Source organism: Ranitomeya imitator, chromosome 5 (assembly GCF_032444005.1).
Source record: "Ranitomeya imitator isolate aRanImi1 chromosome 5, aRanImi1.pri, whole genome shotgun sequence".
Taxonomy (NCBI): Eukaryota; Metazoa; Chordata; class Amphibia; order Anura; family Dendrobatidae; genus Ranitomeya; species Ranitomeya imitator.
Genome location: NC_091286.1, coordinates 450,716,278 through 450,732,846, shown reverse-complemented (window position 1 = coordinate 450,732,846; position 16,569 = coordinate 450,716,278). Strand labels below are relative to the sequence as shown.

The 16,569-nt window shown below is 42.2% G+C and overlaps 1 protein-coding gene across 1 annotated transcript in view; it reads right to left on the bottom strand.

Moving 5' to 3' along the window:
• Positions 1 to 16,569, bottom strand: part of LOC138638158 (T-kininogen 2-like) — an 84,723-nt gene that overhangs the window by 64,652 nt on the left and 3,502 nt on the right. Inside the window, exon 4 of the mRNA XM_069727229.1 lies at positions 6,637 to 6,666. Within this exon, the coding sequence (XP_069583330.1) occupies positions 6,637 to 6,666 (30 nt within the window). The remainder of the gene's footprint in view (positions 1 to 6,636; positions 6,667 to 16,569) is intronic.

Below are 16,569 nucleotides of genomic sequence, written 5' to 3'. Positions count from 1 at the left end.
ACTTTCAAAGACGTAGCGGCTTGTGATTGGTCGCGGCCGCGACCAATCACAACCCGCTACGTTTTTGAAAGCCATTAACGCGCTCATTTTTAAAAATGAGCGCGTTAATAGCTTGCGGTGACGTCGCGGCTTGTGATTGGTCGCGGCCACGCGACCAATCACAAGCCGCTACGTCTTTGAAAGTCATTAACGCGCTCATTTTTAAAAATGAGCGCGTTAATAGCTTGCGGTGACGTCGCGGCTTGTGATTGGTCGCGGCCGCGACCAATCACAACCCGCTACGTCTTTGAAAGCCATTAACGCGCTCATTTTTAAAAATGAGCGCGTTAATAGCTTGCGGTGACGTCGCGGCTTGTGATTGGTCGCGTGGCCGCGACCATTCACAAGCCGCTACGTCTTTGAAAGTCATTAACGCGCTCATTTTTCAAAAATGAGCGCGCTAATAGCTTGCGGTGACGTCGCGGCTTGTGATTGGTCGCGTGGCGGTCACATGGGCGGCCCGCGACCAATCAGAAGCCGGGACGTGATTCTCAGGTCCTAAAAGCGCTGATTTTGAACAACGAAGCCTGCCGGTTACCCGCGGACTCACCAGGGGCCGCCGGAGAGGTAAATATATCAATATTTTTTATTTTAATTCTTTATTTTACACATCTCTATGTATCCGATACCGATACCCGATACCACAAAAGTATCGGATCTCGGTATCGGAATTCCGATACCGCAAGTATCGGCCGATACCCGATACTTGCGGTATCGGAATGCTCAACACTAGTAGCCAGTGTAATGACTGGCACAAGGTAGAGGCATCGGTGTAACGGTTGGTGAGGAATATGATCCTGGCAGCAGCATTCAGGACAGATTGGAGCGGGGAAAGTTTGGTAAGAGGGAGGCCGATTAGTAGAGAGTTACAATAGTCCAGACGAGAATGAATAAGTGAAACAGTAAGAGTTTTTGCAGAGTCGAAAGTAAGAAAAGGGCGAATTCTAGAAATGTTTTTGAGATGCAGGTAAGAAGAGCGAGCCAGTGATCGGATGTGGGGGGTGAATGAAAGGTCAGAATCAAGGATGACCCCAAGGCAGCGGGCATGTTGCTTTGGAGTAATGGTGGAACCGCACACGGAGATGGCAATGTCAGGCAAAGGTAGGTTAGTAGAGGGAGAGAACACGAGGAGTTCAGTTTTTGACAGGTTTAGTTTCAGATAGAGGGAGGACATGATGTTAGAGACAGCGGTAAGACAATCACTGGTGTTTTCTAAAAAGGTCGGCGTGACAACAGGAGAAGAGGTGTATAATTGGGTGTCGTCAGCATAGAGATGGTACTGGAAACCAAATCTACTGATTGTTTGTCCAATAGGGGCAGTATACAAAGAGAAGAGGAGGGGGCCTAGGACTGATCCTTGAGGAACCCCAACAGTAAGGGGAAGGTGAGAGGAGGAGGAACCAGCAAAACATACAGTGAAGGAGCGGTCAGAGAGATAGGAGGAGAACCAGGAGAGAACGGTGTCCTTGAGGCCGATGGAGCGGAGCATAGTGAGGAGGAGCTGATGATCCACAGTATCGAATGCTGCAGAGAGATCCAAGAGAATTAGCATGGAGTAGTGACCATTAGATTTAGCTGTTAGTAGGTCATTAGAGACTTTAGTGAGGGCAGTTTCAGTAGAGTGTAAAGAGCGGAAGCCAGATTGAAGAGGGTCGAGAAGAGAGTTATCTGAGAGATAGCGCGTAAGACGGGAGTGGACCAGGCGTTCGAGGAGTTTAGAGATGAAGGGAAGATTAGAGACAGGTCTATAATTAGCGGCACAGTTTTGATCGAGGGATGGTTTTTTAAGTAATGGATGTATGATGGCATGCTTAAATGAGGAGGGAAAAATACCGGAAGTGAGGGAAAGGTTGAATATTTTTGTTAGGTGAGAGGTGACAGCTGGGGAAAGGGACTGGAGGAGATGTGACGGAATGGGGTCACTGGTGCAAGTGGTCGGGCGAGAAGATGCAAGGAGCCTGCTTACTTCTTCTTCTGTAACTGCTTCAAAGTCAGAGAGTGAACTAGATGCAGTGGGGGAGGGAGGACAGTGCATGGTATGAAGAGATTGGGAGATGATTTCCTGTCGAATGTGGTCAATTTTTTCTTTGAAGTAATTGGCCAGATCGTCAGCACGGAGATCCGTGGTTGGGGCCTGCTCTCTTGGGTTGAGTAGGGACTGGAACGTGTCAAAGAGACGTTTAGGGTTATTGGACAGCGAGGTGATGAGGGTGTTGAAGTAGGTTTGTTTGGAGAGGTGAAGGGCAGAATTGTATGTCTTTAGCATGAACTTATAATGGATGAAATCTTCGGGTAGATTAGATTTTCTCCACAGACGTTCTGCGCACCTGGAGCACCGCTGCAGGAAACGTGTTTGCAGCGTGTGCCACGGTTGTTGCCATCTGTGCCGAGTTGTTTTATGTATAGGAGGTGCAGCTTCATCCAGGGCACTTTGCAGGGTTTCATTGTAATGCTTCAGAGCAGAATCAGGACATGAGATGGAGAAGATTGGGGCCAATGAGGACTGCAAGTTCTTCATAATTTTCTGGGTGTTAATGGCCTGTATGTTTCTATAAGTGTGGAAAGTGGGGGTGACCTGAGCGGGATGGCAGTTCTTGATAGAGAATGAAAGAAGGTTGTGGTCAGAGAGTGGGAGAGGGGAGTTTGTGAAATCATCCACTGAGCAAAGCCGATACTATCCGATACCGATACTTTCAAGTATCGGACGGTATCGCTCAACACTAGTCATGAATGAAGGAGAGTTTATTACACACAGAGCGAGAATTCCAAAGGGCACAATTCAAAGAGACAGAAGGCATGCAGGGAATATTAATAAGGTTAGAGGGGTTTCTGGGTGTAGCAATTGGGAGGTTTGACTGGCTATAACATGGGGGGCCGGGGTTTGGAGAGATGTCTCCAGCGACTAGGAGAAGGAGGATCGAAAGAGTGAGTAGATGGTTAAGTGATTTGTGAGAGTGTCTCTTGTGTTGGATGGTGGGACTGAATGGATCTGTGCTGTTAAGCAATGTGAACAGAGCATGAGTGCTATACATGTGTACACTGTAATATTTTGTGGATACCCCCTATTAAATTTTATGAAATGTCCAATATAACACAAATATGCCTAAATCCACTTTATAATTCCACAATAAAGTCCCATTTAGTACTGTACATAAATATTAACCTGAAATGGTATTCTGCTCAAGTACATTTAGAGCATGTTCCCAAGTGAAAAAAAAAGAATGGCGGGAGCACAAATCGATGTCTCTCTCTATTCTGTTTAATGGGAGTTATGAAAAGAGACAAGCAAGGATGCTGCAGAACATAGAGGTAAACCCAATCATTCTTTGCCTTGATTGTGCTCAGTGAATATAAGTCACACTCTTAAAGTGAACCTGACAGCTGATACATGCTGTACGTGGATGATACATGCTGCCCGATCCACGTACAGCATGTATCAGGCATTATCTGTATGATTATAGCCAAGTATGTTTAACTCTAAAATGCTGCGGTGTTTCAGAGAAAGACATACTTTAGAAGCTGTCAAGGACTGAACCACACTGGAGATAAGTCAGACAGGGTGGTCCCCGGTGGGTTCTGTCCACTTGCAGCCTTGGAGTGACAGTTCTCTCCCTATGTATGGGTATAGGAAGTGACCTGTCACTCCAAGGCAGCAGGTGGGGAGAAGCCACCAGGGACCAGCTGGTCCAACTAGCCTCCAGGCTGCTTTTAAAGTATGTTTTTCTCTGAAACGTGGTGGGGCTTCAGAGTCAAACATACCGGCTGAGATGATACAACCAGTGTCTGATACGTGATGCCTATAGATCGGAAGCATGTATCAGCTGTCAGGTTCACTTTGAGTGTGGATGCTGGAGGTGAGACCTTTAGCTATCAGATATTTATGTCCTATTCTATGAATATGGCAAAAATATCAGAATTAGCAATACCTATTGAATTAAGAGTGTGCTGATCTACAAGATCAGATCAAGATGAGTGCTGTCTGCATAAAAGGAAAGGCCAACATACACACTAGATGAAAATGTCTGAACTTGCTGATTCCGGTGCGACTGGCTGCGCACATGGGCCCCCTGACTCTCCTCCAACAGAATGCTTTTGCTTTTAGGCTATAGAGTGACTATGAGAGCGTTGTGCAGGAGCGTGGATTCAGGAGTGCTTTTATGGAAAACACACAGGCCGTCTATGGTCCCAATAACAAGAGCGTATGTAGTGTGTTCTCGCCTATATAGGGTTTTATAGAGAAGAGCCCCCCGCAGTCACAGTGAGTGCGCTGTGTAGTCCCAGTGCCTGCGCTCCTCTCACTGTGACTGCCATACTGTATATAAAGAGACTGAGCACACACTATGAAAACTCTGCTCCCCCTGCACTCATAGCTGGGAAATCCGTACCCCAAATACAGAGTACAGATCTGTACTACCTCATCTGAGAGCAGAGACAAAGACAGAGAAAATAATGAGAAATAAAATGTATAAGTTTTGCTACAAAATTAGTATAAAAATCACAAAATGATGAATATTCCAGCACAGTAGATACAAATGACAAGTGTTGGTGGGTGAGCCCAAAAATAAGGGAAAGCACCCTAAAAAAGGTAAAGTGATAATACTCAGGCAGCATGTAGAAAAAGAAGTAAGGAATGGTTAACTATACCCAGGCAAGACGGTACAACAAAATGTACAACATATGAAAAATATAATTAATGACCATCGAAGTTACAGTAAGGGTACCGTCACACTATACGATTTACCTACGATCACGACCAGCGATATGACCTGGCCGTGATCGTAGGTAAATCGTAGTGTGGTCGCTGGGGAGCTGTCACACAGACAGCTCTCCAGCGACCAACGATGCCGAGGTCCCTGGGTAACCAGGGTAAACATCGGGTAACTAAGCGCAGGACCGCGCTTAGTTACCCGATGTTTACCCTGGTTACAAGCGTTAAACTAAAAAAAAAAAAACAGCACATACTTACATTCTGGTGTCCGTCAGGTCCCTTGCAGTCTGCTTCCCGCACTCAGTGACTGCCGGCCGTAAAGTGAAAGTGAAAGCACAGCCGCTGTGCTCTGCTTTCACTTTACGGCCGACAGTCACAGTGCGGGAAGCAGAGACGGCAAGGGACCTGACGGACACCAGAATGTAAGTATGTGCTGTTTGTTTTTTTTTAGTTTAACGCTTGTAACCAGGGTAAACATCGGGTAACTAAGCGCGGTCCTGCGCTTAGTTACCCGATGTTTACCCTGGTTACAAGCGAACGCATCGCTGGATCGCATCGCTAGATCGCTAGATCGGTGTCACACACACCGATCTAGCGATGACAGCGGGAGATCCAGCGATGAAAGAAAGTTCCATACGATCTGCTACGACGTACGATTCTCAGCAGGATCCCTGATCGCTGCTGCGTGTCAGACACAGCGATATCGTAACGATATCGCTGGAACGTCACGAATCGTACCGTCGTAGCGATCGAAATGTTATAGTGTGACGGTACCCTTAGTGATATACATAATGGCAGCCCAGGAAAAGAAGGCTCACCCACCAAACACCCAGGAAAAGAAGGCTCACCCACCAAACACCCAGGAAAAGAAGGCTCACCCACCAAACACCCAGGAAAAGAAGGCTCACCCACCAAACACCCAGGAAAAGAAGGCTCACCCACCAAATACCCAGGAAAAGAAGGCTCACCCACCAAACACCCAGGAAAAGAAGGCTCACCCACCAAACACCCAGGAAAAGAAGGCTCGCCCACTAAACACCCAGGAAAAGAAGGCTCGCCCACCAAACACCCAGGAAAAGAAGGCTCACCCACCAAACACCCAGGAAAAGAAGGCTCACCCTCCAAACACCCAGGAAAAGAAGGCTCGCCCACCAAACACCCAGGAAAAGAAGGCTCACCCACCAAACACCCAGGAAAAGAAGGCTCGCCCACCAAACACCCAGGAAAAGAAGGCTCACCCACCAAACACCCAGGAAAAGAAGGCTCACCCACCAAACACCCAGGAAAAGAAGGCTCACCCACCAAACACCCAGGATGCACATTTCTCAAATTCTTCTCATCTGAGAGCAGCATGAAGTAGGAAAAGAGACCCTGATTCCAAGGATGTATCACTTAATTTACTGGGTGCAGCAGTTGTGATACAATCTGTTTTAAGATGTAGCATGTAGCAGAGCTCACAAAGCTAATGTCACCTACACCCCTGGTTAGCAGCTTTCTGTGTACATTGTATACTTACAGAAAGCTAGTAATCAGTGCTGGGGTGTGGGCAGCTAGTCTGGCAGTGATAATCTCCTGCTGATAAAAAACTGATTGTATTAAAACAACAGCCTAATAAGTGACACATTGCTGAAATCAGTGTCTTTGCCCCTACTTCATGCTGCCCTGAGAGTACATAGCAAAAACCTGCTGACAGATTCCCTTTAAAAATGATATATATATACTTTGCAAGCTGTATTCATTTAGACATTCCTTATTGATTTATGATCTTGAAACTGATATGCTTTACTTCCCACAGTGATGCACTGTATAATATATTGTATATCTGAAAACCAAGCTTAGAAATATATTTTGCAAACAGAATAGTTATAAAGGATGAAAATCATATTCACCTGGTTGGATTGGGGCTTGTGTGCTTTCCTCTGAAAGAAGCAAATACAGTCAGAACGTATTGAACATGAGGCAATAATTCTAATCTATGTTGGTATGATATCCTGAGAAACTCGATGATGAAATAATGCTGTTTTTCATATGCGAAATAACCAGGCCTGTAAAAATAACGTCTTGTCTTATAGTTTGGAGTTATTTTACACAGGCCGATGATACAATGGGAACCAATGACCCTTGTAAAAATGTCTGTCAGATGAAAGTGCTAATTTGTCTTTTGATTATATCTATTATGTGATCATTAACCCTCCGTCACATACAACTGATCTGACAGGCGCTTCTCTTTTACTTTCATTTCTCCTTCCTCACCAGATTGTGAGGAAACCCCCTCCCTCCAGGTAGTCTCCTGTCTCTTGAAGGTCTGTGAAACCTGATATCACAGTTGGATTTCAGAGCTTCAGGGGAGAGGATATAGCTGCACAGATCTCTCAGGCTCATTGTATGTGAATACGTCACATTCAGTAAGGTTGGTATTTTATGTTTTTATTCATCACAATAGTTTATTTAGCTTGTTTTATGAATGTATAGCACAAAATGTGAGGATATTTCATAGAAATAAGGGAGATTTTATAAAAGAAAGTGTGCTGCTCAGGCATATACGGTAGTTCCCTAACATATTCCTTCTCTTGCTTCAGATTATCTGCTGAAATGGAGAGGAAAATGTACAATTTATCCAAACAACTTGATGTTGAGGAAGTAACAAACATGCTGTTAGATGATAGAGACCTCACACTGAATGAGGATTTAGGAGAGGAAAGTGAGATTGATTCTCATGATGAGGTGGAAGAATGTGTCCTGGATTCTGAAACAGAGCAAGATGGTGACAGTGGTGAGGATGAAGAAGTTGGATCATATTATATTGGAAAAGATAAAAATACTAAATGGAACAAGAAGCCATTCCAGAAAAAACGTAGGGAACCTTTAAACATTATTACTCACCTTCCTGCAGTAATAGGAACTGCACGTAATGCAAAAACTGCAGTTGAATGCTGGAACAGTATATTTACAGATGACATTCTGGACTCTATTGTCACATATACCAACCAATATATAGACATTATAAAGGACAAGTACATCTGCAACAGAACCATCAAGCCCACAGATGAAATAGAACTGCGTGCTTTTTTTGGATTACTGTACCTTGCAGGAGCTTATAGGGCAAATAGACAAAGTTTGGAGGAACTTTGGGGTAAAGATGGGGATGGAGTTGAAAAATGTAGCCTTGTTATGTCCATAAACAGATTCAAGATTCTAATTCGTTGCCTTCGGTTTGACGACAGAACTACCCGAACCGAACGCAAAACACATGACCGACTTGCTCCAATTCGTGATATATTTCAAAGATTTGTTGTAAACTGTAAACAAAGTTATTACCCTGGAGAGAATCTCACTATTGACGAAATGCTCCCTGGTTTTCGTGGTAGATGTGCCTTTCGTCAATATATTCCATCAAAGCCAAACAAATATGGAATAAAAATGTATGCCCTTGTTGATGCCAGTAAGACCTACACTTACAACCTGGAAGTTTATGCAGGAAAACAACCAGAAGGTCCTTACTGTGTGAGCAACAAACCCATTGATGTTGTAAAAAGACTGGCTGAACCCTTATTTGGATCAGGTCTCAATATTACAGCTGACAATTGGTTTACAAGTTGTGATCTGATTGATTATCTGAAAATTCAGAAGCTGTCATATGTGGGAACTGTAAGAAAAAAACAAAAGGGAATTGCCGCCACAGTTTGTAAGTGTGAAAGATAGACAACAATACAGCAGTATGTTTGCATTCCATAATGGAAAGGCTTTAGTTTCCTATGTACCACATGCCAAAAAAATCGTACTTCTTCTATCAACACTTCATGATGATGCTGCCATCGATCCTGGGACTGGGGCAGAAAAAAACCCGGAGATAATTACATTTTACAATGCCACCAAAGGGGGTGTGGATACAGCAGATCAGATGTGCTCCACTTTCAACGTCAGCAGAAACATCAAACGCTGGCCAATGGTCATATTTTTTGCTATGTTGAATTTGGGTGGTATAAATTCACAAGTAATTTATCTTGAAAACAAGCTTGAAACACTCCGTAGACGATTGTATCTGAAAAAATTGGCCCATGAACTAGTACTTGGAGAGCTACGCAGGAGAAGCGTGAAAACAATCGGTATCCCCTCTCGCCTTCAAGTTCAGCTCAAAAGGTTCCGCCCAGAAGATGATGGTGAAAAGTCACCATCTGCACCACCTCACAAAAGGAGATGCACCACCTGCCAAACGGAAAGCGGAACCAGAAGGCTTTCAAATTATGAATGTCTCAAATGTCATAAAGCAATTTGCCTGACACATGCAAAAATGGTGTGTAATTCTTGCTATTTGCTCTGCAAGTGTGACTTTTCTGGGGAAACCTCAGCATCTACTTCTGATTGAATATGTTTTTAATAGTACTTAAGGTACCTTAAAATTAAGTTTGTGTTCAAAAATTTTCTTTGTACATTTTTTTGAGAGAGTCGAACTGGGGACTATTTGGCGGGCGTTTTGAAAAGTTTGTATTTCATAGTTATTAGTTTTATGTTAAGTAAATGGTTTTTTTTGCAACTGATTATGTGTAGTCTCTTTTATTACATCCCTATGAAGGTCACTGATCACTTTTAGAGCACTGAAATTGCAAACATTAGATATTATAGGTATTTTTCCAGCAGGCGCCTGACAGGCACATTGTATGTGAACTCGTTAGTCCGAATATTGTATGTGACGGAGGGTTAAAAACATCTTGTAATAGCGGCTCATTGACCTATGTGAATAGCGATATGCTCTAAACAATAATAAAACTGTGCGCTGACGGAATGATCACACAAACATATCAATGGAGCTAAATGAATGCCAATCAACTAGATGTACAGAACCGGTCAAAAGGTTGGACACACCTGTTCATGAAATAGCTTTTTGTTATTATTGAAATGTGCACATTATAGATTGAGACTGAAGGCAGCAAAAGTAAACATACTACCCATATCCATTTTCCTTAAAAAGGGAATGGGCAACACTTCACATAATACATAAGTGCAACACCCACTAGGGCCGTGGGCTACTCGGAACCAGATAGGACGGTTCTTAAAGGGGTGGTCATAGCAGCAGTGACCCGGTCCGTGGCCCTGGGCGCACAATAAAAGTGATGCACTGATGTTTGGGAATAAAGTTTATATAGGAAAAGGGGATTGTTCGTGACGCCACCTGTGGTATTCGGCTAGGGATGGCCGACGCTGCTTAAAGGGATCACTGGGGCTGATGGTGATGCAGCAGAGTTGTTCTAGGTCTCCACAGGTAGAATACAATAACAAACCAGAACTGATAATATAAAATGACCATATTTTTGAGGAATACTCAGATAGAGCTATAGGATACACATGAAAGAAACAAGAGCTTTTAGATTCCAAAATGTAGCTATGTAAAAATAAAATAAATGACCACTAATGTCAAGCAAATAACCGTAGAAAATGTATGTAGCTTTAGGCTATGTGCACACGTTCAGGTTTTTTCGCATTTTTTGCGCAGCAAAAATGCTATAAAAAGTCATTAAAAATGCATACATTATGCATCCTATCATTTAGAATGCATTCTGCATGTTTTGCGCACATGATGCGTTTTTTTTCTGCGAAAAAAATGCATCGCGGTAAAAAAAGCAGCATGTTCATTAATTTTGCGGATTTTCTGCATTTTTCCCGCTATTCTATGCATTTGGGAAAAAACGCACCAAAAACTCAACAAAAACGCGTCAAAAACACATGAAAAAACGCATGAAAAAACGCATGCGGATTTCTGGCAGAAATGTCAGGAAAATTTCTGCAAGAAATCCTGACCTGTGCACATACCCTTATTAGTATTTCAAGATACAAGCAAGACAAACAAGTGTATATGATAAAATCAGGAAAGTACTGGACAGGTCTAATGAGCAATGATGCAACCTGGCAGAGGTAGGCTATCCATATAAAAAAAGGCACTCAAAAATATAAGAGTATATACCCAGTAAAAGATATATATTGGACTGGTTGACAAAAGATCACAAACATATAAAGAAAAGAGTAGCCTAATAAGACCCTAATGTAAATGGGCAAGAAATACACCACAAATCACAGGAAGAAACTGACTATTAAATATAGCATGTGGCAAAGTTACCATGTTCCTATGAAGCTAGAAATAAAGTGCCAAAAGTGCATATGTATCATGGCATATCTTACCCATACCAACTGCGCAGATGCCCCAACGCGCGTTTCGCTGCAGAGCAGAGAGCAACATGAAGACCAAGGAACACAACAGGCAGGTCCGTGATACTTCTTGCCACTCTTTCATAAAGGCCAGATTTGTGCCGTGTATGACTGATTGTTGTCCTATGGACAGACTGTCCCACCTCAGCTGTAGATCTCTGCAGTTCATCCAGAGTGATCATGGGCCTCTTGGCTGCATCTCTGATCAGTCTTCTCCTTGTTTGAGATGAAAGTTTAGAGGGACGGCCGGGTCTTGGTAGATTTGCAGTGGTATGATACTCCTTCTATTTCAATATGATCGCTTGCACAGTGCTCCTTGGGATGTTTAAAGTTTTGGAAATCATTTTGTATCCAAATCCGGCTTTAAACATCTCCACAACAGTATCACGGACCTGCCTGTTGTGTTCCTTGGTCTTCATGATGCTCTCTGTGCTTCAAACAGAACCCTGAGACTATCACAGAGCAGGTACATTTATAAGGAGACTTGATTACACACAGGTGGATTGTATTTATCATCATTAATAAGCATTTAGGACAACATTGGATCATTCAGAAATCCACAATGAACTTCTGGAGTGAGTTTGCTGCACTGAAAGTAAAGGGGCCGAATAATATTGCACGCCTCACTTTTCAGTTTTTGATTTTCCACAAAAATTTTAAATAACCAATAAATTTCGTTCAACTTCACAATTGTGTTCCACTTGATGTTGATTCTTCACCAAAAATTTGCATTTGGCATCTTTATGTTTGAAGCATGACATGTGGGAAAAGGTTGAAAAGTTCCAGGGGGCCGATTACTTTCACAAGGCACTGTATATATATATATATATATATATATAATACAGTATATATATATATACTGTATATATCTTTTCACAAATATTTGAGCCCATGGATCCTTTATATGTCCATTTTGCAAGCCGGAGAGAAAATCTTGCCATTCGGATGTTACACGGATGCTTACATGCAAGAAAATTGCATCCTCGCACTGCACATGGATGACATACAGATCACTGCTCAGGGAACATTTCTGCGATTCTCATCCGTGTAAAATTTTTTGATAGGGTGATCAATGAGTGAAACAAGCTGCCACGAGAGGTGGTGAGTTCTCCTTCCATGGAAGTTTTTAAACAGAGGCTGGACAGACATCTGTCTGGAATGATTTAGTGAATCCTGTATTGAGCAGGGGGTTGAACCAGATGAAAATTGACCGATTTGGCAAAACCAAAGATTTTGTTGTTTCATGGAACAAGTAGGAAGAAATACTTACCAGCGGAAACTAAATATATTGTCCCCTTGCTTTGTATGGTACTGATGGTCAGACAAACCAGTAGTCCTACTTCTGAAGACCTCTTCCACCAGAACAAAATGCCATCTGCGTGGTCAGTAGTCAGCACTACAGCCTTATAGCGCTGGGGTCCTGGGTTCAAATCCCAACAAGGACAACATCTGCAAGGAGTTTGTATGTTTTCCCCGTGTTTGTGAGGGTTTTCTCTGGGTTCTCCGGTTTCCTCCCACATTCCAAAGACATACTGATAGGGATTCTAGATTGTGAGCCCCAATGGGGACAGTGTCAATAATTTTTTTAAAGCGCTGTGGAATTAATGGCGCTATATAAGTGAGTAAAATAAATAAATGTAGCATCATATCATCACGGTGCCAATTTAAAAGGTCTAACAAAATCGCACATCTGGATGGCATCTAGTAACATATAGCGCATGGTATTTAATTAATTGTTTAAGGTTCTATTTTTATAAGGCTTCCCTGTGATTGGATGGGAATAATATATGAAGAAAACATTGGTATGTGTAAGGAGAAGGACAAAGCACAGGCTCAAGGGTTTGAACCCAGACGCATGACAGTTTCCATCAAAAGCATCTGAAAATGTCAGTCTTGATTAATTGGGACCTTAGTCCCTGTATTTTCTGGGAGATTACATTGGTGTGGAAGCTTATATTGGCATGTCTGGAAGACAACTGTGTTCAATATTTTTTGCGTTACTGCATTTCCATTTTCCTCTGGTGGAGGAAGAAGTGGTCAGACGTAAGACAGTTGGTTTCCTCATTGAGCACTGATTTTTGAAGGGCAAGTTGTTTTTGCATGAAATGGTACCATCTTGGGTTACAAAGGACTTCATTATCTTTGAAGGGACGGGACACAAGAAACAGCAATTCTTCCATTGTTTATCTTTAGGTCGTTCACTTACATTTATGTTAATGATAAGTTGATTTTATTGCATGGATAATTATGATTGCGGTTAAACAAATGATTTTTTTTATGTCTTCAAAGATTTTAATTTGGAAAGGAATAAAGAGTTGTTGGGTTGTTTTTTAGTGTTGATATTCTATTCTTTTCAATACACTTTGTGTCAAGATTTAGCAATCCATGGTTTACTCACTAAAACTGTGCATTTTACCATATTAGTTAAAGCAGATGCAAAATATGTTGTGAATCTGTGCCATTTGCTTCATTCTCACTATAATTTGGGTATGTACAGGCTTCTCTACATTTTTAGTGTGTTGTGTTATTAAGTTATAAGTCAGGTTTGTCATGGCCCACAAGGGAACATGTGAATCACCTGGTGGGCAGGAGTGGGCCCACCACCACACATATATGAGCAGCGACTGACACAATACATTTATTTCAAAATGTAGAAACAAAGGTAGCATCTCAATTATTTAATACACTGCTCAGATTATTATTATGTAGAATTATAGGTAAGTTAGGAAATGAGGGTAATGTAATATATGCTTGCAGTGGCACAGTTAAATGGGTAGACCGAAACACAAATTAATTTTCATCCTACATGTCTATCTATTTAATACCATAACCTAATCTATTTTGTGATATGTGACGTCACTTGTGGGGTTGCGTTGGTCTCTGCTCGCTGGGTATTCTTCTTACAACGGCTCCTTCCTTCTGATCAAAGTTGGCAAGAGAACTGTCACTGTGCATATTGCACTGTGAAAGAATCTACTAAGCATCCATCAGAATTGACAACTGATGCATGCTCAGTGGAGTAGGGACTAGCCCATCCCTTGAAACGGAGGTTGCTGATAACGCTTCCTTTCCCGGAAGGGGCAAAAGCTGCATCAGTGAAAGCAATCTCTGCCCCTGATTGAGTATATCAGCATGCACTGGAATCTTAAACAAAGGGTACCGTCACACAGTGCAATTTTCATCGCTACGACGGTACGATCCGTGACGCTCCAGCGTCGTAACAATATCGCTCCAGCGTCGTAGACTGCTGTCACACTTTGCAATCTACGACGCTGGAGCGATAATTTCATGACGTATGTGCGATGTAGAAGCCGTTGGTTACTATGCGCACATCGTATACGATATATGTTACACCATGCAATCATGCCGCCACAGCGGGACACTAGACGACGAAAGAAAGTTTCAAACGATCTGCTACGACGTACGATTCTCAGCGGGGTCCCTGATCGCAGGAGCGTGTCAGACATTGCGATATCGCTCGAACGTCACAGATATATCGCTCGAACGTCACGAATCGTGCCGTCGTAGTGATCAAAATTTCACTGTGTGACGGTACCCAAAGTGTCTTCAAAAAGGAAGTAGTTAAAACAAATAAAGCAGTTAGATGATGTACTTTGGGAATGGAAGGGACTTTTTAAATAAAGTATATTAGAAGATAGATTAAATTATAGCATTAAATAGATAGGAAATTCGGATAAAAATACATTTGTTTTTTCAGATCATTCCTTTAAAGTTACTGATGGACCCTTGGGATCACAGTCCGACAGTGCTAATAGTACCAGCTTTATATAAGCTTAATATGTTGTCAATTGTGTTTCCTTTACTAAATCTGATATCCAAGAAGTACGGTATCTTTTCTCCTTGCGGAGATTGAAATGCTAAGCATGCCAAGATGAGGAGACTTAAAGCCACAATGCTCCTCTGGGAAATATGCTAATTATGCAAATTGTCTCTTCAGAGAGGAAGAGAACTAGAACTCTAGTGCCACCTATTGGAAGGTAGCAATCCTAACAGTCAATGTCGACCCTTTACCGAGCCTTGTCACATGACTTAGGATAATAGCCAAACCAGAATCTCAATTTGCAGACACTGTGTTTCGGGGTACTGCCCCTTGTCAGTGCAAAGTGGAGATCTGGTTTGGCTGTGTGAGAGGCGTCCGACTGATATTGTCAAAAGTCAAAGTTCTCCTTCTAGTAGTGTGAAACTAGAAGGAAAAATGCTAAAATGCTTTCTTAGACTGTGTTCACACGTGTTTTTGCAGTTTTTAATGCAAATTTTAAGCTATGTTTTACAGTACCAGCAAAAGCTTTAAGATTTCAGAGGTCTCATGCACACACATTGTTTTTTTTCCTGTCTGAATTGGAAAACCACTGTGTTTTCAAAAACTGCAGCATGTAACTTCTTTCAACGTTTTTCCAGCATTTTTCACCCATAAAAAGTAACGAGTTGGTGCAAAAATGCAGCAAAAAACGCAGCTGTCGGCTTTGCTATGTTTTAGTGGGGAAAAAAAACAGGTACAGCACTATGTGAAACCCATTTATTTTTGTGATTTTTCCCAAATTTAAACCATGATGTCTTTGTCTCTCCACCTGAGAATGTCAAACAGGATTAGTACAGTTTGAGGAAATTAGTGAAAATATGTAAAGTAAACATTGGCGGATCAGGCTGTGAAATTGCACCATGCATGACCAACTCAAGAGCTGACCAAAGTGTGAAAGTAAACAGTGTCCTACAAACTCAATGCATTGCCAATGTCTTCAACTCCTCCCGCTGTTACATTTGTAATTGTGTATTTTTTCATGAACTCCTATGAACTTTTTTGTTCAAAATAGTCCCTATTTTTTCACACATAAAAAATCTTTTTCTACTGAATAATTTGATAAAATTGCCCTTTTTCAAAATGATTTTATGGTTTCACATAAAAGGAGGTAGCCTGGAAAAATCGCCATGACGTATCCATGCATTCAAGGTCGGTAAGTACCTAGCGACCTGGACGTATGGATACATTGGAGGTCAGAAGGGGTTAAAGGGACTCTGTCACCTGAATTTGGCGGGACTGGTTTTGGGTCATATGGGCGGAGTTTTCGGGTGTTTGATTCACCCTTTCCTTACCCGCTGGCTGCATGCTGGCTGCAATATTGGATTGAAGTTCATTCTTTGTCCTCCATAGTACACGCCTGCGCAAAGCAATCTTGCCTTGTGCAGGCATGTACTACAGAGGACAGAGAATGAACTTCAATCCAATATTGCAGCCAGCATGCAGCCAGCGGGTAAGGAAAGGGTGAATCAAACACCCCAAAACTCCGCCCATATGACCCAAAACCAGTCCCGCCAAATTCAGGTGACAGGTTCCCTTTAAGGTCTCACATGAGGAACTCCTCCTTTTATTTAAATTAAGTTCTAGAGGCAGATTCTCATTCACAACAGTGTCCTGCCCACAGTCTTTAAACTCTCACTTAGATATAGGAAAAAGTGGATTTATCTGGAATAAGACATCGGATCGCAGATATTAAGGTATCATTTTATTCAGCTTCCTATCACCTGCATGCCCATATAGACGACTTAGGAGGGTCGATCCTTCTTTAAAACCTTAAAGCTGTTATGTGTAATGTTTTATGAAC